The 25,465-nt window shown below is 39.9% G+C and overlaps 2 protein-coding genes and 1 long non-coding RNA gene across 3 annotated transcripts in view; 1 reads left to right on the forward strand and 2 right to left on the reverse strand.

Annotated features, from left to right (window-relative positions):
- Nucleotides 1-5,044, reverse strand: part of ATP6V0A2 (ATPase H+ transporting V0 subunit a2) — a 30,674-nt gene extending 25,630 nt beyond the window's left edge. The window contains exons 1-2 of the mRNA XM_054005952.1: nucleotides 4,766-5,044; nucleotides 1,533-1,611 (exon numbers count right to left, since the gene is read on the reverse strand). Of these exons, the coding sequence (XP_053861927.1) occupies nucleotides 1,533-1,611; nucleotides 4,766-4,882 (196 nt within the window). The 5' untranslated portion in view covers nucleotides 4,883-5,044. The remainder of the gene's footprint in view (nucleotides 1-1,532; nucleotides 1,612-4,765) is intronic.
- A 95-nt stretch (nucleotides 5,045-5,139) lies between these two features.
- Nucleotides 5,140-7,671, forward strand: LOC128824453 (uncharacterized). Its single transcript, XR_008442475.1, has 4 exons — nucleotides 5,140-5,447; nucleotides 5,610-5,699; nucleotides 6,032-6,084; nucleotides 6,634-7,671. It is a non-coding gene; the product is annotated as an uncharacterized LOC128824453 (long non-coding RNA).
- TCTN2 (tectonic family member 2) lies at nucleotides 7,542-24,815 on the reverse strand. The gene is made up of 18 exons (XM_054005953.1): nucleotides 24,663-24,815; nucleotides 23,169-23,282; nucleotides 22,123-22,196; nucleotides 21,076-21,271; nucleotides 20,206-20,306; nucleotides 19,480-19,676; nucleotides 19,079-19,202; nucleotides 18,235-18,370; nucleotides 17,133-17,198; nucleotides 16,310-16,438; nucleotides 15,717-15,794; nucleotides 14,671-14,748; nucleotides 14,021-14,132; nucleotides 12,911-13,014; nucleotides 12,317-12,473; nucleotides 10,991-11,116; nucleotides 9,825-9,913; nucleotides 7,542-8,347 (listed from the first exon to the last, which is right to left on the reverse strand). Exons 1-18 carry the CDS (start codon nucleotides 24,757-24,759, stop codon nucleotides 8,244-8,246), a joined length of 2,082 nt encoding a protein of 693 aa, XP_053861928.1. The 5' UTR covers nucleotides 24,760-24,815; the 3' UTR covers nucleotides 7,542-8,243.
- Nucleotides 24,816-25,465: the final 650 nt, after the last annotated feature.

Genomic DNA, 25,465 nt, shown 5'->3' on the forward strand with positions numbered 1-25,465 from the left:
AGTACCCTGTCAGCAGTCATTGAGGGCTCTAAGGATATTGCAAAATCAGGCTCTAGAGATCTTATCTTTTTCTGATTCTGATATAGTCTGTCGAGCTAGTGAGTACTGAGGACCTTTAAAAGGGATACAAGGTGATGGAGTTATTTGGAGGGGGAAGGTCATTTAACATACAAGGCATAATTTTCTTTTAAGTATTTGTGGAATTAAATATCTTCAACCATTAAGTCTTTGCAGAAATGTGTCAGTCACAAGGACCTTGAGAAACTTTTAACATTTCATGATACCTCCTCAGGAGACTCCCTTCCCCTAATCATGCCTTCTGCAAAAACTGATGTCCTGCTCACTGATCCATGTGTGCCGAAAAGATTCTTCAAAGTAGGTGGCAAGGGTAGCCTTGACAATAAATGCAACACATGCAGAGCAACGGAAGAGTTGAGACAGCTACTAAGCGTACGAAAAGAATGTGGGTTTTACATGACCTAAACAAACAGCTCATAAGAGGTTAGCAAAAACATTTCCATAAAGAGAATTTATGATATTTTTCCAACAACAAATGGAAGCAAGTTGAAACTCCATTTAAAAAAATCTAGTTACCACTAATCTACTAGCACATGAACGTAATTATGGGCACAGAAGGCTATTTTTCAGGAGTGCTTGAAAGTTCAATAGCTGAAGGTCACCTTGTGCACTAATCTACTTAATTCCTAAGGAATTCATTCTAGAGAGAAAGTTCCATTTTCTTAACCAGAATTTTAAACAGAATTTATGTTGAAACAGTTGCAGTAATTTATCAGCAATAGGGTTTAGCAAGGTCTTCTACCACCCTAAGTTTTTTATTAAAAATATTTACTGGGCACTTAAATAATGTTTTACAAAGGTAAACAGACATCACTAAACTCATTTTACAGCTGGAGAACTGGAGGCACAGGGAGGTTAAGTGACTTGCCCAAGGCAACACAAAGTGTCAATACCAAAATAAGGCCTGAACAACACCTAAAAATTCGATTGGCCTAGCTATGTCACTCAGGCCAGTAAAAAATTTTACACCCTGAGCAACATACACAGGTTGACCTAACCCCCAGCGTAGATGCAGCTAGTCGACAGAAGAACTCTTCTGTTGATCTCTCAGAGAGGTGGATTAACTACACCAATGGAAAAAAACCTTCTGCCAATGTAGGAAGCATCTACTATGATACTACAATGGCACAGCTGCAGCACAGTAGCTGTCGTCATAGCAACTGTAGCATAGACCCAGTCTAAGAAACATCTATTTGTTTTCACTCTCAGTACAGTGACCTATTCGCTGAACCATTCTGATTCCCAAACTTCTAACCATCATAGACTCTACAGAATATATAAAAGAAAGTCTCAGATTTCAAAGTGCTCAAATTCTGTTGTGATCAGCATAATAAAAGAACACAGATAAATAAGATCTCCAATGTAGTAGTACTCTGATTAAGTAAACTTTAATTAAGTAAAGACATAGCTTAAGAGATTAGTTTGAGAAATTAAAATATTAAAACAAAGCTTACCAAGTATCCTTTCCATTTCTTCACACTTCTTCACTTCACCCACAAATTTTCTTTGAAATACACTTACACTGGGGTTGAGCTGAGGGTGAAGGAGGAAAAATACTCATTAAATATTTATCACAGCTGTAATTCCTCCAAACACAACTGGTTCATCAACTTTAGAACCCCAATCTTACAAACACTTGTGCTCAACAATTTTACAAACGTGAACAATCCAAATGAACTCAACGAAACTAATAACGTGTAAGAGTTTGCAGGATCAGGGCCCATGAATGCCAACCAGCACTGTGTCATTTGAAGTCTGTTGCTATGATACTAAAATTGGGTAGTCTGGAATTAGAACCACAAAAGGTAACTCCTCCCAGCAGATGCTCCTCTTCATTTAGGAAGATGTAAAGGGATTTCAAACAACAAAATTCAATTAAAACAGAACAATCAAAAACCTTCTGCCTCTTTTTCAGCAGACTGTAAAAATAATTACATCCAATTGAGAAACCATTCCAATTTTTTATTTTTTTAATTTAGTGCCTTTATGACTCCAAATTAAAGAGACAGATTTAGGATTCAATCCTACACCCACTGCAGTGAATGGGAGTTTTTTCACTGAACTTCAGAGGAAACTGAAAGTGAATTCAAGTACAAAAATTTCATTTTACTAAAAGCTACTCTCCCAATGTCATAAATTGTACGTGCAGTGTTCATGAATGTGTATTCAACTTTAGGGTTGGAATTATCATCATGGTTTTTGTATTATCAGCTTGAAAATATGTATGTATAGTATTTTCCACTGTTTTCCTTTTCTCTGAAGCACTAAAAATTAAGGGCCTGACAATAATACCCTTAATCATGCGAGTGGTCCTTTTAGGATTAATCCCATTGACTTGAAATGATACTACTCACAAAAACAAGAGTTGTAGAATCAGACCCTAAAACGGTGTTTGGATGACAGGACATAAATTGTCTTTAAACACAGTTTTAGTGTTAATTATTATTATAAATCATTTTCTTCCCATCTACCATCTTTACTTTCCAGTTTCCCTTCAGAAGTTACTTCTAATTAAAAAATCTGAAAGGAAGTTGGAATAAAATTCTGAAGTTTCAGCCATTAAGCAAAGATCACCCAGATAATCACAACAAATCAGACAGACAAAAAACAAAATTTAGCTATTGACTACCTCTATTTTACATTAGGCAGGGACTTGGTTTCACCTGCTAAGGAAATTCTGTGAATACCTCCAGAAACAGGTATGCTTTAAAACTGGCAGAAAAAGAGAGTCAGCAATATTGATGTGACCAGAAAATGAACTCTGCATCTTTTTAAACAGTTTAGATGCTTCCACTGGCCTACCACTTGGATGTGCATTCATAATAATTGAGACCATATACTCCAAGACTGAAGTCAAAGGGGTTCCACATGGATGTGAGGGTTCACCCACCTAGATCTGATTATAAAATCAAGGCCTAAATAACCTCCAGGCCAGGGTTAGGAAAGAATCTCCTCTGGATGTGTTGACACACTTTGGAAGGTTTGAGGCATTGCTTTGCTGACCTTTCCTTAGAATTAAATGGGTGTTTCCCATACAGTCCCTTTAAAGCAACTGTGGGATGAGGAGAGGCATTGGTGGCCCTCACCAATCTAGGTAGTTTTGCCATATGCACAAATTTTCCCTCCAGTGGCAGGGAAATTGAGTGAGTTATTTAATCAGTTTTCTCCATCTCTAATTTATGATCTGCCTCAGGAGATTATGGAGCTACTACAGATAGTTAAAGAGGAAACTTATCTGCCAGTGTGTTGAAATTTCAGAGATTAGTTACACCATAAGTGGATCTTTGAGTTGCCACCCAACCCAGCATCTCTGGGACTATTTCAATTTTCCAAGCATTATCCCACCTCTTGGAAGCCTATTAGGGTATGTCTACTTTATAGCATTCTAACTTGCTGGCTCACGGGTGTGAAAAAATCACTCCTCTGAGCACAGCAAGTCTGAGCACTTTAAAGCGCTAGTGTAGACAGGCTCGGAGCTAATCCCCTCGTGGAGGTGGATTACCAGGAGGGCTGGGAGAGAGCTCGCGCATGACCACACTTGCGCTTCAAAGCGCTGCCGCAGGAGCGTTCCCACATCAATGTTTTGAAGTTGTAGACATACCCTATGAAATTGGGAGGAATGGGGGCAGGAGTCAGAAGGCGGGGGAGGGGACGGGGCAGGAGGAAATTGGGGGGGGAATGGGGGCAGGAGTCAGAAGGCGAGTCTCGGGGGAGGGGACGGGCCAGGAGGAAATTGGGGGGGGATGGGGGCAGGAGTCAGAAGGCGAGTCGGGGGGGAGGGGACGGAGGAAATTGGGGGGGGATGGGGATAGGAGTCAGAAGGGAAATCGCGGGGGAAGGGACGGGGCAGGAGGAAATTGGGGGGGGACGGGGACAGGAGTCAGAAGGGAAATCGCGGGGGAGGGGACGGGGCAGGAGGAAATTGGGGGGGAACGGGGGCAGGAGTCAGAAAGCGGGGGAGGGGACGGGGCAGGAGGAAATTGGGGGGGGATGGGGGCAGGAGTCAGAAGGCGGGGGAAGGGATGGGGCAGGAGGAAATTGGGGGGGATGGGGGCAGGAGTCAGAAGGGAAATTGCGGGGGAGGGGACGGGGCAGGAGGAAATTGGGGGGGGATGGGGACAGGAGTCAGAAGGCGGGGGAGGGGACGGGGCAGGAGGAAATTGGGGGGGGAATAGGGGCAGGAGTCAGAAGGCGGGGGAGGGGACGGGGCAGGAGGAAATTGGGGGGGGATGGGGGCAGGAGTCAGAAGGCGAGTCGTGGGGGAGGGGACGGGGCAGGAGGAAATTGGGGGGGAATGGGGGCAGGAGTCAGAAGGCGAGTCGCGGGGGAGGGGACGGGGCAGGAGGAAATTGGGGGAGAATAGGGGCAGGAGTCAGAAGGCGGGGGAGGGGACGGGGCAGGAGGAAATTGGGGGGGAATGGGGGCAGGAGTCAGAAGGCGAGTCGCGGGGGAGGGGACGGGGCAGGAGGAAATTGGGGGGGGATGGGAGCAGGAGTCAGAAGGCGGGGGAGGGGACGGGGCAGGAGGAAATTGGGGGGGGAATAGGGGCAGGAGTCAGAAGGCGAGTCGCGGGGGACGGGACGGGGCAGGAGGAGGAATCTGGGGGAGAAGGGGACAGGAAGCGGGGGGTGTCTCGGGCGGAGAAGATGGGCAGGAGGGAATAGGAAATCCCCCCGCCCATACTCACGTCTCTGAACTCGGCCAGGCCCCTCTCGCCCAGCTCGCTGAGGCACTCATAGGCCGAGCCCGCCTGCAGGAAGAGCTGGGCCAGGCACATACTCTCGCTGCGGAACAGGTCGCCCATGATGAGCCCTGGGCCGGAGAGGGGGGGAGGCTGCGGCCACCCGGCACCCACACGCCAAACGGGCTGAAGCGGATCACCGGGCCCTGTAGCGCGACCGCCTCCCGCGGGCTTTGGCGGGCTCCCCCATCCCCGGGGCCATGGAGAGAGCTCAGCTCCTGCGTCCGCGAGCAGCAACTCCAGCCGCTTCCGGTGTCTAACCCTTCTCCTCAGCAGGCCGGGGGAGCGCGGGCCGAGCGGCGGCGAGCCCTGCGCTCCTCCGCTCCGCCCCGCCCCCGGGCCGAGCGGCAGAGCGCGCGGGGAAAGGGGCCAGGGCGGAGGCTCCTCTCAGAGCAGCCGCCAGCCGGGCCGGGGCTCGGGACTCGCTCGGCGCTCTGGCTGGGGAGCGAGGTGTAGGGAGAATTCACTACCAACGAGTTCCCCGGACCGCCTGGTATCTGCACCACAGAGATCAGCCAGCTCACCCCCCTTCTCCTCCCAGGGGGTTGATGTCCCTTAGCTCCAGCCTGATGAAAACTACTGAGCCTTGGCTCCTTTCAGGAGTTACAGCCACACACACCTGAGCCGGGTCAGTTATCTCGTAAAACCCCAACGCTTTTGGCAGAGAAGGGCGCCTTAAAACTGTAGGGAGCCTGCTAACTTGTGTGAAAACTACAACGACCCGGTCTTCTCTAGGCGTTTATCTTGTATTAGTTACGAGTTAAGAGTACACCTTTTCTCCCTACTGCAGGCACCTTCAATTGAGACAACCCACATGGAGTTTCACCAGACACAGAGGCAGCTCCCATCTGGTCACATTTTATCCCCCCCAGGTTTCAAGGTAGTTCAGATTAACCACTGAAGGGTGGGCCTATTATTTTATGTCTAACACAGAAGGGACTGAAAAACAGCAGTTTGGTTTGGAAAGCCTCATTAGCCAGCTTTGGGTTTGGAAAATGTAGATCAGGGATGGTTGTGGGCTTGATTAATCCCCAAGGATGTGGCAAATAGATCCAGTCCTCAGCAAACTACAAAACACTTTCCTCCACCCCAAAGGGGAGGACTTTGAAACTAGCATTAAAGTAAATCCCCAGGCCCTTTGGAGGGAGATGCAAGGACAGAAAATCTGCTTCATCAGCAAAAAATAAACTGCCCTCCCTCTTCTTTCCTCAGAATCTTGGATTGTCCTTACCTCTCAGGCCTGCTCCAAGTCTCATCCAGTGGAGGTAAGGAAACGCCTTAACTGGGAAAATTCAGTCATTTTTAAAGCCTCTCCCTTATGAAAATGAGACTTTGAGACGTGTTTTAATGAGATATGAATAAAAATAGTAATTGAGACATTTTCTGTCATATCCATTACTCAATCATTTTTCTTTACAATCCCATTCAAATTGTCCAAGCATGAAACAGATACCCCCAACTCTGTCTCTAAAATGATCCAGTAGCTAGGACAGATGGCAAAATTTCCATACAAGAACAGATTTAGAAGAGCAAAATATTTTTGCTTAGAAAGAGGAGTGGGGAGAGATTATAAAGACTATATACTTTTAGATAGATAAATAAACTTATTTTTTATCATGTCCCATAAGATAAGAGCACTTAAATTTTAAATGGATACAAGAAAATAAATGCTTTATACACCTCATAATTATCCTATAGAACACAAAGTTGCAAGATACTAAACTAAAGAGCCCAGTTTCAATTAAAGAATTATATACAGATGAGTTTAAAAAAAGGCTAAAAGTTACATGATCTATTAATCTTTATTCTTCAAGGCAGGTGATCATCAGTTGGAACTTCCACCCACAACTCCATCTTCAGGCAGTGTAGTGCATAATTGGCCAGGTTGATTGTGCAGAGCTGAGTCACCTCCTGCTGCAGCACTGGTGTTAAGCCACTGTTTAAGACAAGATACCAGGCTAGATGGAGCCTTTGGTCAGAAAAATAGGCTAGTTCCTGGCAATTTTTAATATATCCCACTTAAAAAAAACCAAAACCCTAGACTTAATTCCTGCTTTTATGCAGTAACTGCATATTTCTAAATGTATCTATTTCAAACCACAACATGCAGTATGTGTATATATATATTTGTAAAGAGGTCACCTGTGAAGGTGGGGGGAGGAGGTTGAATTTATGTCTGCAAGAGGTTTTGGTTGAGAAAAAACTGTTCTAGCCAGGAGGAGGTTAGCCTGTTAAATCTAGTCTCTAGAAATCATGTATTGATTTTGTTTTATTATCCTTACTCACTATTTCTTGAATCTTGATCTTTGATAATAAACTTATGATTGTTTTCACTACAAATATATCTCAGTGCTGAAGTATTGTACAAGGAGCTGACGCTGAGTTGAATCAGTCAAGCTGGTGTGTATACTCTTTTCTGTGAGTATTCAGTGCATAAGGGGCTGAACACTACATGGGAACTCTTCAGAGGGGCTTGAGGACTGGAATGCACCTAAGGTTAACCTGTAAAACAGAGTAAGGGCTAGGATGACTCAGAGAAGATTGTCTGGATGGCTAACAGATTAGTGGTATCAAGGCAGTGACCCCCAGTTTAGCACAAGCAAGCCTCTCTCTCACTAGAGGGGTAAAGGTGACTCTCAGTCCTAGGAAAGTTGAGAACATCACATTCCCACACTAGTTATCCACGGCGTCATCCAGCAAAAGCAAGAAAAACAAGACTATCTTAAGAAAATAAAAAACAGCCAATTCTTTTATTTAAAAAAATACTTCTTGTTAACATGTACAGAAGGAGAAATTGTTTTCCTTTGCAGATATATTTTTAAACAACACTTAGCATCACAAAGGGAAATAAACACAGTGACTACTACTGTAAGTCAGATAAGGCATTTGGGAAACCAACTCCATTGGGATTATTGCTACTATTCCAAATGATTTATTTCCAGAGTGATCCAGCAAAATGGAAAAACTAAATTAACTGTAAAGCTCAATCTTAAATTGCTTAGAGAACACTAGTTGTGTACTTGAATTAATCATTAACTGAAGTTTTTATCTTTTATCGGTAAATACTCAAACGTCTTACAGTTTAGGTATGAATCCACCCAAGCACATTTCTGCACCCATGCAGTGCACCTCCTAAATCAATGTCACAGGAATGCCCTCTGGCAGATCCATTTACAGGATCTAGCCCTTAATTAACAGATTCTTTTTTAAAAAACCTAATACAACCATTTTCTATATAGAACAGACATTAATTTTACATCTGAGTATTTATATAAAAATATACAAAATCCAGAAATTACTTTTTTCACAAGATTTATAATAAAAGTACTACTTATTGAAACATTGGTTGAATACAAAAGTGTAAAAAAACACATTAATAAAATGGTTCTCTTTATACTCTCAAATTTTAAACTGTAGTATTATTTCACACTTTAAGGATTCTGCTCCAAGGATTACTCAGAACAGCTGCGAGTAGAAAGAAAAATGCCAGTATCAAGCCTTTGGCAAGACACTGAGTGTATGGTTCTCCTGAAAGAAAAAAAAATCTGAATAAATATAAGGATAGGAAAACCCTGGCCCTAAAGTTTTATTTTTATATTGAATTAAAAATTAGGCAAAGATAAAAAGCTACAGAAGACAATTGAACATGGACCTGAATATAATAATGTAGTACAAAACAACTTGAGGCCTCAATCTTGTGCTGAGAACAGTAGGGGGAAGTCCTCTGTACCCTTGCAGTTCTCATTGCAGAAGCAGTGCCTTTGGGCTGGTCCACACTAGCCCCCCACTTCGAACTAAGATACGCATCTTCAGCCACCTTAATAACGTAGCTGAAGTTGAAGTATCTTAGTTCGAACTTACCGCGGGTCCACACGCAGCAGGCAGGCTCCCCCATCGACTCCGCGTACTCCTCTCGTGGAGCAGGAGTACCGGCGTCGATGGCGAGCACTTCCGGGGTCAATTTATCGCATCTAAACAAGACGCGATAAATCGATCCCAGAAGATCGATTGCTTACCACCAGACCCGGAGGTAAGTATAGACGTACCCTTAGTGTGCTTTACAAACATCAGTTATTTAATCCTCGCAACCCCCTATTAAGCAGATCATACTCATCTTTTACAAATGGAAAAACTGAAAAGTTAACTGATCTACCAAAATGGCAACGCCTGGATTGGAACACAGGAGTTCCTAACCCAATTAGCTGAAAGTTGCCAAATGCTACAAGCAAAGGCAGAATACAGAACTTGACAAACTAATAGGCCAGTATTATAGAGCAAGCCATGCATTCTTTTTTATAAAGTAGGTTGGCCAGAAAGAAAAGAAAACTAAACAGAATGGGGATGTAGTGGGGTGGTCACCCCGCTCCTGCCCTGAGGGAGTTAAAGCAGACCTGGAGAGGGCTGTGGCGGAGAAATGCGAGGTTGACTGGGGGAAGCAACCACAGGTGGGGCCATGTCCCAATCAGGCCACAGCTGGCCCTATAAGAGGGCTGAGGGCCAGAGACTAAGAGAGACACTCTCTCAAGATAAAAGGACACCGGGGTCCGGGAGGGACATGGGGGCCAGCGGCAGGCAAGACACCAGCCTGCAGAGGGCGCTCTGGGCTGGAAGAGCTAATCCCTAGGACGATCAGCAGAAGGCGCTGCACTAGTGAGTCGTCGACCCGCCATAGGGGGATAGAGAGCTTTGAAAGGGGCTAAAAAAGGAACCTTACTCTCCTTAAAACAACATTTTAAAAATAGCAATAAACCCCAAGCGAACTGACAAAGTACTGAGTCTGGTAACTATTCTTCATTTTTTCCCCACTTATCTGCCAAGATACAATATAAATCCAATCATGGACCGTAAAGAACAATTTAACAAACATACTTTACAGCTCGCAATTTCCAAAAGACAGGAGAACTTCACTTCCCTATTACAAAGCATCATGTAATTTAACTGATTTTTTTTAATATTTGAAGAAATCCTGATAATACATTGTACTCCACACATACTACTTTTTTACCTGTGTAATACCATGTCAATGGATAAAATAGTTGTGGCCAGCAAACTTCATTTCGATTGCAGTCATATTCTGTATAGTTAATCTGAAATCTACAAACACAATTTAAAAAAAAACTTAAATTGTAACTATGGTACAACCAGGCACCAGTGCAAATAAAGGGAAAAACCAATTAGAAAGCTGTTTGGATTAAATAATCTTGCAGCTGTTTCTTCATGAAACTATTTTTTCATGAAAGATCAATTAAAACAGGAGCATGAAACCTGAAGACTTCCTTTCTGATCAATCTCTCTCATTTTTAGCCATGGGATGATTTAAGGGAATGTTCCTTCTTGTGATGAGCACAGATTTACACCAACAAAGAGGATTATTTTCGGGGTAGTACCAGGGTTTTAAACCAGAAGAACTGGGATGAAACTGAGACGGGAAAATTTAGGTTGAATATAATGGAAAAAAATTATTTATGGTAAGAATTTTTAGTCCATAACATGGTTTCCTGAAAGAAAGTCTCATCTCTTGAGAAATTTAAAACTAGACTGGACAAAGCAATATAAAGTTTACTATAAGAAACAAGCTTGATTTACTGGGGCTGACCTAATAGACCTTTCCATATATAATTCGATGGTTCTAGTAGCAAGAGAACAAACACTATGCTTTAGAAATAATAACGTAATTGTTTGAATGTACCTACAAGTGTCAGTTTAGGGGCTGATTCAGCACCCGTTATCCATTTGGGTGAATCTCACACAAATAATTCTACTGAGGGACTTGTCACATGAGTAAATGTTGTAGGATGAGGCCCTAGATGCTGAGTACCCTTCAACTCCCATTGAGAGTCAACTGATTTAGTGGGATTTAAGGCACTTCACAGAAACTGACACTTAACTGATAGAACAGCTGTGATTCAGTGCAGTCTAACCAGGCCTCAAACCTAATGACTATTTTCTGGCAAACCAAACTTACTATTTTATTATTGCTATTTTAATTTGGTATTTCTTCATAGGTTTCAGAGTAGCAGCCGTGTTAGTCTGTATCCGCAAAAAGAACAGGAGTACTTGTGGCACCTTAGAGACTAACAAATAATTATTTATTTGTTAGTCTCTAAGGTGCCACAAGTACTCCATTTCTTCATAGTCAATGTTAGATATCTGATTTCTATAAAAAGTTACCTTGTCATTGGAATGGGTGGTTGAGCTGGTACTTTAATAAACTGGACTGAAGCAGTGATAGGAACAGAACTGGACTTATTTTCACAGATAATCCCACATTGGAATTGCCATATCACTGTTGAAAAACTGAAAGAAAATTAACATACAATCAGTGTAATTTATATGGGAAATATATACTCTTTGACATCTATTTGATCTTATAAAGGGTTTTTTAATAATATTTACAGTGTACCTATGGCTGTATGCTTGCACTGCATTTTCATAATTTTATTAGTTATTCTCTATTTTAATCAGAGCTGGGCAATATCACTCTCCTCAATCCTAATTAAAATTTCAATACACTGAGTTTAATACAAATGTTTTTCACTTTTATATTGTCTTTTCATCGTGGCTAACAAAGCATTTAATAAACATTGATGGAAGCCTCACATCACACTGTGATTCAGGTAAGTATTATGCCAATGTTACCTAGCAGTAAACTGAATTGCAGAGAAGTTAAATGGCTTGCCCTGGGTAACTCAGTCAGTCAGTAACAGAGCTATGACCAGTACTCAGAATAGCAGTCAGGTAGGATCCCTAAGCAACAATGCACATTTGCCAGTCCAAACAAGTGCTCATTTTGCATGGACAATGGGTAAATGCCTTTTTTTTTTTTTTTTTTTTTTTTGCTGTCACAACTTTGGCATACACACAATAGAAAATTTTACTTATAAAGGTTTATATTATCTTCATCTAATGAGATGGAATGTATAAAACTTACTCCTAATGTGAGCTTTTGACACTTGAAACTTATGAGTTTTGGTTATTTTCTTCCGGAGTTTTTCCACTTATCAGGCTTTCAAATATATAGTTTGCTACAAATGTGTATCAAGTGAAGTTACACAAGTAAAGTTATTTATAACCAGAGAGAAACATGGCTGCTAATAAAAAGAGAGACTGTCAGGTTAAAATAATATTTTAAAAGTAATACATTTCCTTATTGCTGTTGCTAGCAACAATGGAGGAGACATTTTTTTTTAAATTGTTTCAATTTTAATAAGTCTATTTTATCTTTCACCGATAATTTACTTTTTGCACATCTCACCTTGAAAATGAAAACAAGTTAACCAGAAAGCGAAACTGATTATGTACTAGAGCAGCTGGATTTGGGTTGCAAACACTACGGAGAAGAGGAAACTCAAACAAAACCCTAGATAATCATGAAAAACCTGTAAGCAACTGTTTTTTTAAATCTACATATTTTTTGGTCTCATCTACCCAACAGTGTCCAACTATATTTGAATACAATATTAATGAAATATAGTAACCACCATGATTCTGCTGTACCTGATCTGTACACCGAGTATCTCTTCCTGTGCAATCCCTTCTACTGCACCCACATCAGCAGTGATTATGTGAATATTCAGGTTAGCAGGAATATCTGAGCAGATGCCGTTCAAATTTCCAACACTTGCATTTGCACTAGGATTAGGTGGATCTAAACCTATTCAGGAAAACTGAGTTACTTATATTTTAAACATTATCACGATGCAGTGAGATACTAATAAATACTGCATAGGAATATAACAAAAATGTATTTTCTTCCTTGGATAAAAGAGAGGTTCCACATGAAATGCTGAGATTGACAGTAAAAATAAAATTTTACCAATCTGTACACATGACATAAATTGGAATTTTTTATTTCCTCATTGTCATAATTTTTTCCACAGTATCAGTAATTATATTTAATGGGGGGGGGGGGGGATGGCATTGCATGTACACAGAAAAAGAGGATTTCTCATAATTTGAAATTAAAACAGTTACCATACACCTTTACTATGGTTTTATAAGAGAAACTACAATGTGATTAGAATATTTTAAAGTAAAACTAAAATATATATTAATCTAAGATACAGATAACAAGATGAAGCTTTGACTTACGTATTATTTCCACCAAGTCATTTAGATCACTGTAACTTGAGTTGCCTCTCTTCCCAACATGAGTAGCTTGTATTAATGAATTAAGTCTATCAGTTACATCCTCCCTGCAAAACACTCGTGTTATAATACATTACAAATAAACCCACATCTATACCATCTTGCACTGTGATTTTAAATTAGATCTTGTCAGAACTTGTACAGGAGATCCAATATGAAAATCCAAGTGCTGCTGGAATTGATGTGGATGACTCAGTAAGGTGACACACTTCCTTTTGAACCAGTAAACTCCATGCCCAGGCATGATGCAATGAGTTGCTATGCTACTGGAGGGGCCATTTTCTGAATGAGATGTAAAACAAGGGTATCCAACATTTGTTGTAATTAAGTACCCATCCCTAGAGAGGAAGGCTAGTCCAGTGCTTTGAACATTAGTGTGGGACTTTGGAGACCTAGGTTTGATTCCCAACTCTCTCACAGATTTCCTGTGTGCTTCCGTTTCCCATCGGTAAAATGGGGATAAAAGCATTGGCCTAGCTTCAAACGGTGTTGTGAGGATAAATACATTCAAGATTGTGGAGTCCTCAGAGATTATAGAAATGGGGACCCATGGGGATTTTTAACAAGAGATATTTATTAGTAGTTTGAAGTTTCAAAATTCTCATTACAGGCACTTAACAAAAAAAACAAATTTCAGCTATTTGAGTTATTCCAGTAGAAAAAAAAAAAAGGTCTTTTTTTTTTTAAATGGGGAAAATTAATTTTATTGACATTCTCCCAACTCCAAAACAACTTTAAAGATTTTGCTGAAACTACTAAAAAAATCCCCTTTAAAAAGGCTCTAAAAATAGCCATTTTCAAACCCAAAAGTTACATACTGGGTAATTAGAAAAATATGAATGTATGGATATAAGAGGCTTGTATGGGAACTGTTTTGCAGCATCGGCTATAGTAAGACAAAACAAAAACCCATCACTATAATAATATCAAATTAGTTAAAGTGCATCGGTTTCTTATTTTGAATGCTAAGATAAGAGTTCTATAAATATTTAAAGCCACAAATGAAAGGGGGGGGGAGAAATAGGAGGACAGGACAACCCACATATACCTCACCTTAACTGACTGCAATCTTCATTAATATTTACTTCTAAAATGCATCCAGATAGTGAATTTAATCCAAACAGAACTGGTGTGAAAGTTGCTGATGTACACAAACCATTGCCAACTACAAAATGAAAACATCCATTTGAGTTTCTAATATCAACCTTTCAGTCTCTAGCTTGCAAATTTGTAGAAAGCTACTTTGATTTAGAATGCTAAAACAGTTTAGCTCAAATACAGTACTACTAAAATTCTATTTATCTTAAGTGTCCATCCATTTTCATTTGTAGCATCTTAAAAATTACAGATTCTTCAATTCTTTGTTTTATTGCGTATGTCTTGCACTTCCATATAAATGGCAATACTTCATATTACCTGTTAGTATATTTTTCCAGTATTTCAGTAGTGGTCTTTTATTCAAGAAAGAGCACTATATATAAAATATAATTATGATACAGGGAAATCTGATTTATACTTGTATATTTAATTGTATTTGCAGTTTCTATTATAAATTTATCTAAATTCCAAGAAACATTAGATTAGCAACTCAGAGCAGTCTGGGAAGGCCAACATAAAAAAAAATGAAGCAAAACATAATAAAATTAGAGTATTTTTGGTTTATATTGCAGTTGTGATTAAAACAGCATATCAAAAGGTAGTACCTGGCTGCCAAAGTTTTAGAGTGGTAACAGTATCAGAAGAAATATTTACCGCTCTAACAGGTTTGCCAACTTGGTAACCTAAACACAGAAAGAGAAATTGTGAAAGTTTTATAAGAATTAATCAGCATTGACAAACATTTTTGTAATACATAAAACTCCCCAAGTTCTTAAAGGTGCCATGGTCTAGTGAATTGAGTTCAGAAATGAAGGCTAGGAACTACTGGATTCTAATCTTGGCTCCCTAGCTACTCTGTGACCTTAGGGATAATGATACAGAACTCCTTTGTAAAGCGCTTTGAGATCTACTGCTGAAAAGCACTGCATAAGAGCTAGGTATTATAGTTAGTCTCAATTACTTTCCCATAAGAGTGTTGTGAGGATTAGTTAGTGTTTGTAAAATACTTTCTAAAAGTGCCTAGTAGTATAATCATGAAGCCTTCTCATTTTGCTAGAAGTATGGTCTCCTACAATTCTGAACATGTTGGGGAACCCTAATTGACTGATTAGGTGCTTAGTTTCACATCTAAAACAGAACTTTTAATTACAGCAAGAATGGTTTAACTTCAAGCAAAAAAGAGTATTTAACGACTTTCAGAAAACAGTAAGAGCCAAATTCTACCTTGCGTTAGCTGGCTGCACTATGGAAGAGAGGAAAGAGGGCAAAGACAGCCTCTTCTCTTCTATCTTCCTATGCAGCCACAGAGCAAGATTCTAATTCAACATTCAAGGGAGCATTAGGATGAAAACTGCTAATGCATCATGTCAATGGGAATACTCAGAGTAGCAAGCACTATGCCTGGTAGTGTTTTCACGATCAGACCCTAATATTTTAGTTCCACAATATCTGATGATACTTTTCAGCATTATCAATATTAACAGTGGCAGGGTAGAAAACAGGAAGGCTGTGATGATCAACATTAAGACGAAATGAGAGGGATATAAGAAATAAAATTGGGCACAACTGGTTATGGCTGTCAATAAAAAAAAGTTTTTTTTCCTTCCCTCATCAGCCAATAGAAGCTTAAAATAAAACAGAGTAGTATTACCTGGATTCCCAGATAGTTCTGTTGTATTAGTACTATTGAAGCTTACAAAGTTTACTGAGAATCTCTGTGTCAGTATTTCTATTAAAAGAAAAAAAGTAAATAATTTCTTAGCAAAAAAGTAGTCCATTGCAATATTTTTGTTACTTAAAAAAGCAATTGCATCAAAAATTAAACTCCCTCTCCCCCCGCCCCAGTCACAAAAATCTTGTTAACTGACATACACATCAACCAGCAGCTGCCATTTAGACCCACACTCTTGGATTGTGCATGCTCATATACGATTATATGATTTCAGAAGCTAATTAACACATTCTGTGAAGCTTCTCAAATCCAGCAATGCAGGCCACTGACATGCCTTTTTTGTATAAACAGTACATAATCAATGATTGGAGGTTGATATTCTAAGAAATAACTAACTAAAACAAATAATATACCAACCAGACACCACCCAGCTCTTCTTAGCCCAATGGAAAATTCTATTTCAAATTGCATTGTCTTCTGATGTTTGATTTAAAGTATTTTTCACAAAACTTCTATGCTGAGAAAAAAAACTATTTCTGAAGAAGCAATTTTGTAGAGATGCATTACAGTACCTCCATCACATAATTCTCCAATGAGGACTGTGACATTTATTTCCTCTATTGTCTTGCCTTTCCATATGAACATATAATATTCTGCAAAGGTCACATTTATACATAAAACCTCAGTAGACTGAATGTCTTCTGCAAAGAAAAGAACAGTTCAAATGATGGAATCCATACTAACGAAAGAGGTTATTATGCCTTAAGGAAGATTTTCTACAGAATGCAATAAAAAACTATCTTTAACAAAATCTTGGGCATAACAGCCTTCATTCTAACTTTTTTTGAAAAACAAAAACACCTCAGTTTTAGTGGTTAGTTATTATGATACCATGCCAGCTCAGAGCATCTATGATGCACTCTTCTAGCCTGGAGATCTTCTGCATGAAAGTGTAGATCAACTGGCTGTAAGATACATTTTGAAAGAAAGGAGGTCTTTCAAAATACCAATCTATACATCTGCATGTGGATGGGGCTCAACTATTATACTTGAGTGTAAACTTTAAATATAGCCAAAGGGATCCTTACATCTTAACTCCATTACAACTGTTCATTTTTTGTTCTATAAAATTACTTTTGCGACTGGCTAAGATGTATAAGGACTAGAGGTCTGATACAACTCCCACTAAAGTCAATAGACTTCTTTACATAGATTTCAAAGGGAGATAGATAAGACTAATATTTTTCAATTTGCATAGCACAATAATTTTTTTTTGTTTTTTCTTTTTTTTTAAGTTTCAGGTAATGGCAAAGATCTCTTTTAACATCTTAACTTAATCATCAACTCCTTGTCTCTTTAAGAATGGTAAGAATAATATGAGTACAGAAAACATACCTGGTTTAGTGATGAAGTTACGTACATCAGTTACATTCCCATAGATCACATTTTGTTGGACAGCGTCTGACAAGAAAAACAGTAAATGCAGCAAGTCTAACTAGCAAATGAGACACAGCCTCATACTGTTTCCTCATCCAAGATAGAGAATTTATTAAACTATAAAAGAATGAGTTAGAAAATAAACCAGCAGCTCTCAGTAAAAGACTATACAGTCGTTACACCACAACAGGTTCCTCTGAAAGAGCATGCTTTATATGACACAACAAAATAAGCTATTTTTGCTGAGTTGCTCTATTAAGATCCAGAGTGATATAACGGACCCAAGCAATGCCCTCAGATACTCAGGTACAACAGGAAGACTGAATTAGGCCCAGACACTTTAAGCCACTAGTTGTATAATACACATTTTCAGAAGAGCAGTAATGATACTGACACACTCTATTTTCTAATTATAATCAGATCTTTCTCATTAAATGATAACGTATGGTGTTTTGAAGGATTAATATACTCCCACAGAAGTGCAACATGTGACAAGAAGTGAGGTGGGGGGAGTATTTTACAGTGTAAAGAGAATGTCTTACCTTGGAAATTTATTGGCAAACAACTTAAGATATGTTGTCCTCATGCTGGCACAATGGCCAGGGGGTAATGTAACTATATCTGAGACCCAGGAGACAATGCTTTCTACACTAAGAGAACAAAGTGTTACAGAGAAGCCACTTATGGCTAACTCTAAAGGGAGGATAGTGTCTGCCCTTGGCTGGGGGAAAAAAAAGCTCTTACAACAGTATGAATACATGAAAGGAATGCTCTTGATGGGGGGGTCAAAATCTGTTTTTGGTGGGAGAGGGGAAACTGAGGAAGTCATAGCCCAAGCTCAAAGTCTCATATCCTGAATCTGGGGACCCTACAGCAGGAGGCTTGCCACAATAACCAGTCAGTCAACAGTTGAATGGCTAAAATGCCTTGCAAGGGAGAAGTTGTTAGATCATAACAAAAATAATGCAGGATATCATATTGTCAATCTTAGGACTTTAAGATTACTATATCTATTCTTAAATCAATATCAGTACATTTTGTCAAAGCAAACACAACATACCTCCAGTACCACTGGTTATCATCACATTATGAGACAATCCTTCCTTGTAAGCTGACAGACTAGTAACACATTTAACATCAAAATTCTGAAGGAATGCTACTGGGGCGTTTCCAACACACTGCCCAGCCATGGATCGCTGCATGCAGTTCAACAGAAAAGAATATGAAGATGGAATTTATTCTAGCTCCATTGTTCAAGCTAAAAAGCACACAGCTATTTCATTGCACACGGTGTCTGTACTATGCCCACCTACACTTATCTCAAAACAAGCAAGCTGTTAGACCAAATGATTTATATAAAAAGAATCAGATTTTAAAACATGGCTTTCAATAATATTACAATATAATTCAAGGTTTCACTCTGATTTGTAGACCAACTACAATCAGTGACTCTAAAATTAAAATTCTAAAATGTAAAGAAAATTAGAAAAAGCCTGGGTAGTTGAGGTAATAGAAAATAAACAACATTTTCAGTTAAAGAGCAGGGAATATAAAAAATACAAAAATATGTTAAGAACCCCTAAAAAATTTAAAAAGCAACAGAGTTAAAAATGTTAAGTCATGCCAAATTTGTTTATATTTCTTGACAGTGTATTTTTCTTGGTTAAATTCAAAATATTAATTTTATATGAGAAAAAATTGATGGTAGAAAGACAATGTTTATTTTTTGAATGTGAATTTTGTGCTAGTTGAAAAGTGTATTTCACCAGTTCAAAACAGCTAGTCACAGAATTGCTTGTATCTGTCTTTGTTCCTATACAGTGAGACAGATGGACAGTCAGACTGACAAATAAGGAAAAGAAAGAAAAAACAAAAGCCAAATACTGCTAACATGAAGCTATTACCTGACGAATTGTAAAATACTCATTCTCTGTCGTCATAATTGGATCTCCTTGTTTGTAACCACTTACAGGTTTTTCTGGAACAGTTTGCAAAGGAATCTTAAATGAAGGAACTAGAGATGAAGAACTGCAAACAAATTTAAAAAAATAAATGATTAGTGTATCACCTATCCGATGCAAATAATTACTCATTATCTCTTTCAAATCTCCCTCTTTCATATTACCTCAAAATCCATACACAGTTACGTTTTACTATAAAACTTAAATAATGCATATATTTTAAAATGTTGGTTCTGGATAGTTCCTGTAAACAACATTATTCACATTACACAAGTGGCATAACTTCTTTGGCATATAATAACTATTCGATACATTCACTATGACTTTTTTTTATTAAAACTTACACAGAGCCATGGTAGAAGTAGCCAAGAAATGGTGTATTGTTAAGAGAAGACTGTACACACAAGAAGGGAAACCAGTCAGGAGCACTGTTCGTTGTCTGAACAGAGCACAATTGGTCAAAAGGCAGGTTTACATTCCCACCAAACACTCCAGCAAAACATGATCCACTGAACAACTGCTTCAAATCTGGCGTGCATTCCTTGAAATAAAAAGAAAAAGGAAGTCGTTTAACATGACAGGGCTTTTTTTCTGCTTCACCAAGGATGCGTTGTCATGGCAGGTGATATACATACCAGGGTTATTTAAGAAGTGTCTCCTAGCACTATGAGGAGTTAAGATTAAAATGGAAATACAGACACAAATGTTGTATTCCATAACACATTTAGCAGAGCCATAACATTTGAGCGGAGTATGGCCTTTTAAGCGTTTTCACTATATCAAGTTTCCCTTTTTAAAATTCTATCTTTAAAAACCAGAGGGCAATAACAGAAACAGTGTTTCCAGTGAAATTTAGTGCTTAGGACACTTCTAGTGACTGAAGGCCCCTATTTATATTGTTTTAAAGTGATGTACTTAATCTTCAAAGACAGACAGTTGATACTAATCCACAATTTTTTTAACAAATAATTTCTCAGGTATTTTAGTGGACTTTGCTGTATTTCCCTAAGAGTACTGGTGACATAAAACTTTAAAGGGAATAACTTAAAAATTAAATGTGTAATCAGTACCAAATCACAGCAACAACGAATATCACAAATTCCAGCTGTCAGGTTACAAGGACAAGAGCCGAGGGGCTGGAACACTTGGTTTGGGATGACTGTTGCATTTTCTATAAAAACATAATATAAAATAAAGTTAGGCCATAAAATTAACATTTTCATTTGCATTGCAATCCCACTAACAGATTTATAGGACAACATTTTTTTTAAAAAGAGAAAGTAGGCATTAAAGGTTATTCCTACCTTATACATTTTATTTTTTTAAATATTGACAAATAGTACCAAGGATCTTTTATTGCTGCCCTATCTCCAGTTTTCCAATTACCTTACATTTTGGGCCAAACCCACCCCAATCAAACCCACTAAGGACTCCCCTCTAACAGGCAACTTCACATGTCTAACCTAAAAGATTAGAATAATCCTGTTTCCATTAAAACTGAACAGATGGAAAGTGACTGCTAAAATAAATCAGACGTTAGATATCCACATCAATATATTTTAATCATCACTTCTCTTCTGTTTAAAAAAAATAATGATAATTAATTGAAAAAAAAAAAAACAATTACTACTAGTTTGCCTCACAAGCAATGGAACTGCAAAGGTAGTTTAGCTTGTAATTACCTTATTAAGTCAATTTTGCAAATGCCCAAAAGATACAACTGTAAAAAAAATTATGGGGTGAAATGCTAGCTGGCGCAACTGATGTTAATGAATGTGTTGGTTTGATTTAATCTTTTGTCTATAAATTAGAAATACATTAAAATTTGGGGCAACAAGAGTTAGCACACTGGGAAGTGCCAAGGAATACATACAAATATTCAAAAACGAAACTAGAACCAGCCAAGATACTGATTTCTTTTTAACTACCTAAACATTTACCTGACACATTTCCTGTAAAGGAAGAGTTGGCATATATTTCAGCTTGAATCAGGAGATTTGCCAACACTGTTGAACCACGGCAAGCAGAAACTTGAAGAGTCTCAACAACACAAAGTGGCTCCATGCAGCAATCAGTTGTGTTAGACAAACACAACTGCAGGTTTCTCATCAAGGTTACTGTCACTTTGGAAACATTCTGAAAAATATCAGTTAAAGTTTGACAGCTATTTTTAAATTTACTAGATTATACTTCGTTATATCCTGCATCAGCTTTGTGCAGGGCAAGCATGTATCCCTTCTGCTACATGCGTTATAATTGAAGCCTCTGTATATCATTGTATCAAAAAGAATATTTGTATGGGACAAAGATCTGCATTGTGATTTGCAAGTAAACAAAGCTGTGAAATGTATGCAGATACCTACACAGATGTTTGCTCACACTTAAATGAATTATACTACCTCAAAACTTACATGCACAAACCTAAAACAAGCAAAAGGATTCATATCCTTTGATATCCATTGAAACATTCATTGGTTTCTTATAGAGTCCTGACAGCTGTGGATTGGACTAATTTTGCTGTCCATCAAGGCCTCAATTTAGAGAAACACTTCTGGCTGACCACAAGCAATGCAAATCATGGTATCCCACAGAAATTCCAGAATTCATAAGAATAAATAAAAGTGATAGTCTAGCATTTACATAGCACCTTTCATTCTTATATAACACCTTTCAAAAGATCTCAATCCCCTTCACAAACTACAGACAGATAGCAAGTACATCTACTTCTGGAGGGGAGGGCAGCAGGAAACCACCATGACAGAGTTAAATTTTGACATAGGATATACCATACCCCTAAATCCCTACTCTTATGAAAAATGTCATGGAATCTTCAGTGTCCACAAGAATTATTATTCCAAGAAGAGATGAAGACAAGAAATCAAAAATGGGAATTCTTTATGCTACCATTAAATTAGCTTCACATTAACTTTTAATACACTAAACTTCTACTCCCTACCTTTAGAGTGAAGAATCAGTATTTTACGTACCATACCACAAGAAACATTCAAACTCCATTCACCGTATCTGTTACTCCCACTGCAGTGTAACAGTGGCAACATTCCTAAATTTAAAAGAAAAAACAGTAAAATTTGTTTTGCTGCTTTCCATCATTCTCATCCACACATGGAGCAAAGTTAAACCCCAATCCTGTAACTGGCTCCATATGGCAGGATAGATAAAAATCACAGATTTATTTAAATTGGATTTGTTTTAATTTTGTTATTTACATTATAATAATTTTTTTCTTTTTAAAAATAAACCTTTTTTAAATTAAATCTGAATTTCATACAAAATATGTTAAGGCCTAGACTACTTATAATCTCTTATAACATTGAAATAAAAAAATAAATATGCTGAATCCATGAGCCTCTTTCAAAAACTTTGAGTTAAAGGTTGCTTTTCTCTATAAAGAAATAAGCAGGGGAAAACCATCTAACTTTTGAAAGTCACGTTTTACAAATATGGCACAATATTAGTAAATAAGTAATATATTATTCACCATTTTGTAACATACTAAAAATGTACAATTAAGAATCTGAAAATATTAAGCTACATAAATGTATAAAGTTATACTGTACCCTTTTGTAGGTAGCAAAAACATGTACCAAATCTAGTGTAAAGACTATTTAGTTGTAAATCAATATGTTTTAATGGTGATATGAAACACTGAGAATACACCTTTCTTTAGAAAATTACTGAAGTACAAATGGAAGAGTTGATGAAAATCAATTATTTAAATTGAGGCTTTTCACTTGGTGATTTAAATCAACATCCACTTTGCCGCATTGGCAGAGTCCCATGTCAACATGAAGCCTCAGTGGAGACAATGGGGCTTTGTGCAGTGCTGGTTGTAGGATCAAGGCCTTATTTGGTCAGTGGTGGGAGTACTCTGGAACATCCAGTACAGAGGCCATTGTAAAACAAGGTATACAATTTTCCATCCAATCATCTTAGGAACATAAAGGGAAATAAGATTTCAACTAATATTTGTTTGACTGTAATTTTTAAAAGTAATGGTTTTAAGTCATCTCACCTGTCTCAGTGTTCACATGTATTACATTTACAGCCAGAACAACATCTGCTGAATTCCCCACTAAAAATGAACTGACTGTGGGCCCAGACATGTGGATAAAAGAAGGCTGAAAGACTAAAAAAAAAAAAAAAAAAATTGGTATTAATATTCAGAATATCCTCAATATCTTATATTTATTACAAAATGGGGTGGACACGACTTGATTTTTTTCCCCTGGCATTCTAAGTTTAATTTAAATCATTAAAAATAAACAAAGATCAGTTTCTCATAGAGCCCAAGAGAATAGTAGCCCACCAGATTTTTGTTTTCTACACTCAAATCTCCCTGAAGGCCTCAACAGGTCATTTAAACTTGGCCCAAACAAACAAACAAAAAAACCCTAAAGGATTGTGGGAGGGCTATTTCAAAATTTCTCTTACTCTTCCGGACACACATGTATTTTATGGAGTCTTGTCTGCAGCCTTTGCTTAATATTAAAAAGAAAGTTCTGATATCCTAAAAAAGTATGGTTACTCAACCTACAAAATAAAACTCTAGTATCCAGTAACATTTACCAATGTTAACATATTCCAGGCAGGACTAGCACCTTTGGTTTCACACACTGAAGAGTCACTTCTGAAAGCCTGATTACCAGAGTACACCCATAACGAGAGAGAGACCTTGCCCTTCTCTGACCCTTCCTTGTTGTCCCCCATTCTCTATGACCAAATAGTCCCATGCAATCCATCTCCAAAAAATATTAACACCCACTAGTCATAGGTTAACTCTCACTGCCTCCCCCATGAGCCGCAAGACCGTGACCTATCCAGCACCTGCCCCTACGAGCCCCCCTGCCATAATTCAGTGTCCCTCCCCTCCTGCTTCTCCTATGGGTCCGACTAATCTTCAGTCTGTACACCCCACTCCCTAGAGTCTATGTAACCCCACCCCACTGTCCTAACCCTGCCTCCTCAGTGGTCTCTCTGACCCCACCCCATTATCCCATCCTCCTAGCTCCCCCACAGGTCTCGGACCCCTCCACACTGCTCCACCAACCCCATCTTCTGCCTCCCCCATGGGACTCTCTGGACTCTCCCCCTACCTCCCTCACAGAGCTCTGGGCCTTCCCACTCCCCCCTCCCTCCCTCCCTCAACTAGGGTTGCCAAGAGACTCCAGGATTGGCCTGGAGTCTCCAAGGATTAAATATTGTCATGTGATTAAATCTCTAGGAATAGTCCAACCAAAACTGGCAACGCTCCCCCACAACGTGTCCCCCCACTTCTCACATGGGTCACTGCCTGCCCCTTCCCACCCCCAATAGCCTCTGGGCCGCCTCTCCCACACAGGTGTCTGCGCTTCATCCGCTGCCTGGCCTGCCCAGGGTTTGAACTGAACAGCGCCCCGCGGCCCCGAGGATGGCAGCCAGGCGGGAGACGCCCCGGGCCGAAGGGAGACGGGCCCCTCCCAAATCTAGACACCCCCCCAATAGTTGCCAGGGCCCCAACAGCACCCACCGGGGTTCCCTGGCGGAGCCGGGGTCTGGGCCCACCCCGTGGGGCACTCAGACCCCAGCAGCAGCAGCAGCAGCGCCCCGAGAACAGCAGTGATCATGGCGGGCAGGGGCTGCCCGACAAACGCTGCGGAGGCCGCCTCAGCGCGGCCGCCATCTTGCGGCGGGCCTTGGTCGCTATGGAAACGGTTGCCAGCGGCTCAGAGGGAGGAGGACGGGGCTGGCGAGGCCATGGGGAGCTGGCTTTAGCCTTCTGCCAGGGTGTGGGCTTAGTGGGCTGCAGCCGCCCCCCGCTGCGCGCCACTCGCGCGTAGCTAATGTGCGAAGAACGTGTGTCCTTGTCTTCCCCAGGGAACGGCCTCGACTAGCTGTGGCGGCCTGGCTCCCTGCCTAGTCAGTCGGGTTCTCAAACATTTTAATGGGGTCACCTCAGCAAGTCCAGGGCTAAGGTTACACGGCCCCCGCCCAGAGCAGAAGCCCTTGGGTTCAGCTTTGCCCGCCCGGGACAGGGCAGCTAGGGTGGGCTCGGTCTTTGGTCCCCCCTTCTGGGGGAATTCTGCATCACTGTGCTCTGGACCCACCAGCAGCCAGGCTCCCCTCACCCCACCTCCTCCCCCACCCAAGGATGCCACATCCCCGCTCCTCTGCCACGCTTCCAGCCAGGTGCTTCCAGAAGGGAGGGGGGAGGAGCAGGGGTGCAGCACACTGAGGGGAGGAGGTGGGGCAGGGACCTGGGGGAAGGGGGTGGGGACTTTGGGGAAGGGGTGGAATAGGAGCAGGGGGAGGGCGATGCAGGGGCAGGGCCAG

The sequence above is a fragment of the Malaclemys terrapin genome, chromosome 16 (genome assembly GCF_027887155.1).
Source record: "Malaclemys terrapin pileata isolate rMalTer1 chromosome 16, rMalTer1.hap1, whole genome shotgun sequence".
Lineage (NCBI taxonomy): Eukaryota > Metazoa > Chordata > Testudines > Emydidae > Malaclemys > Malaclemys terrapin.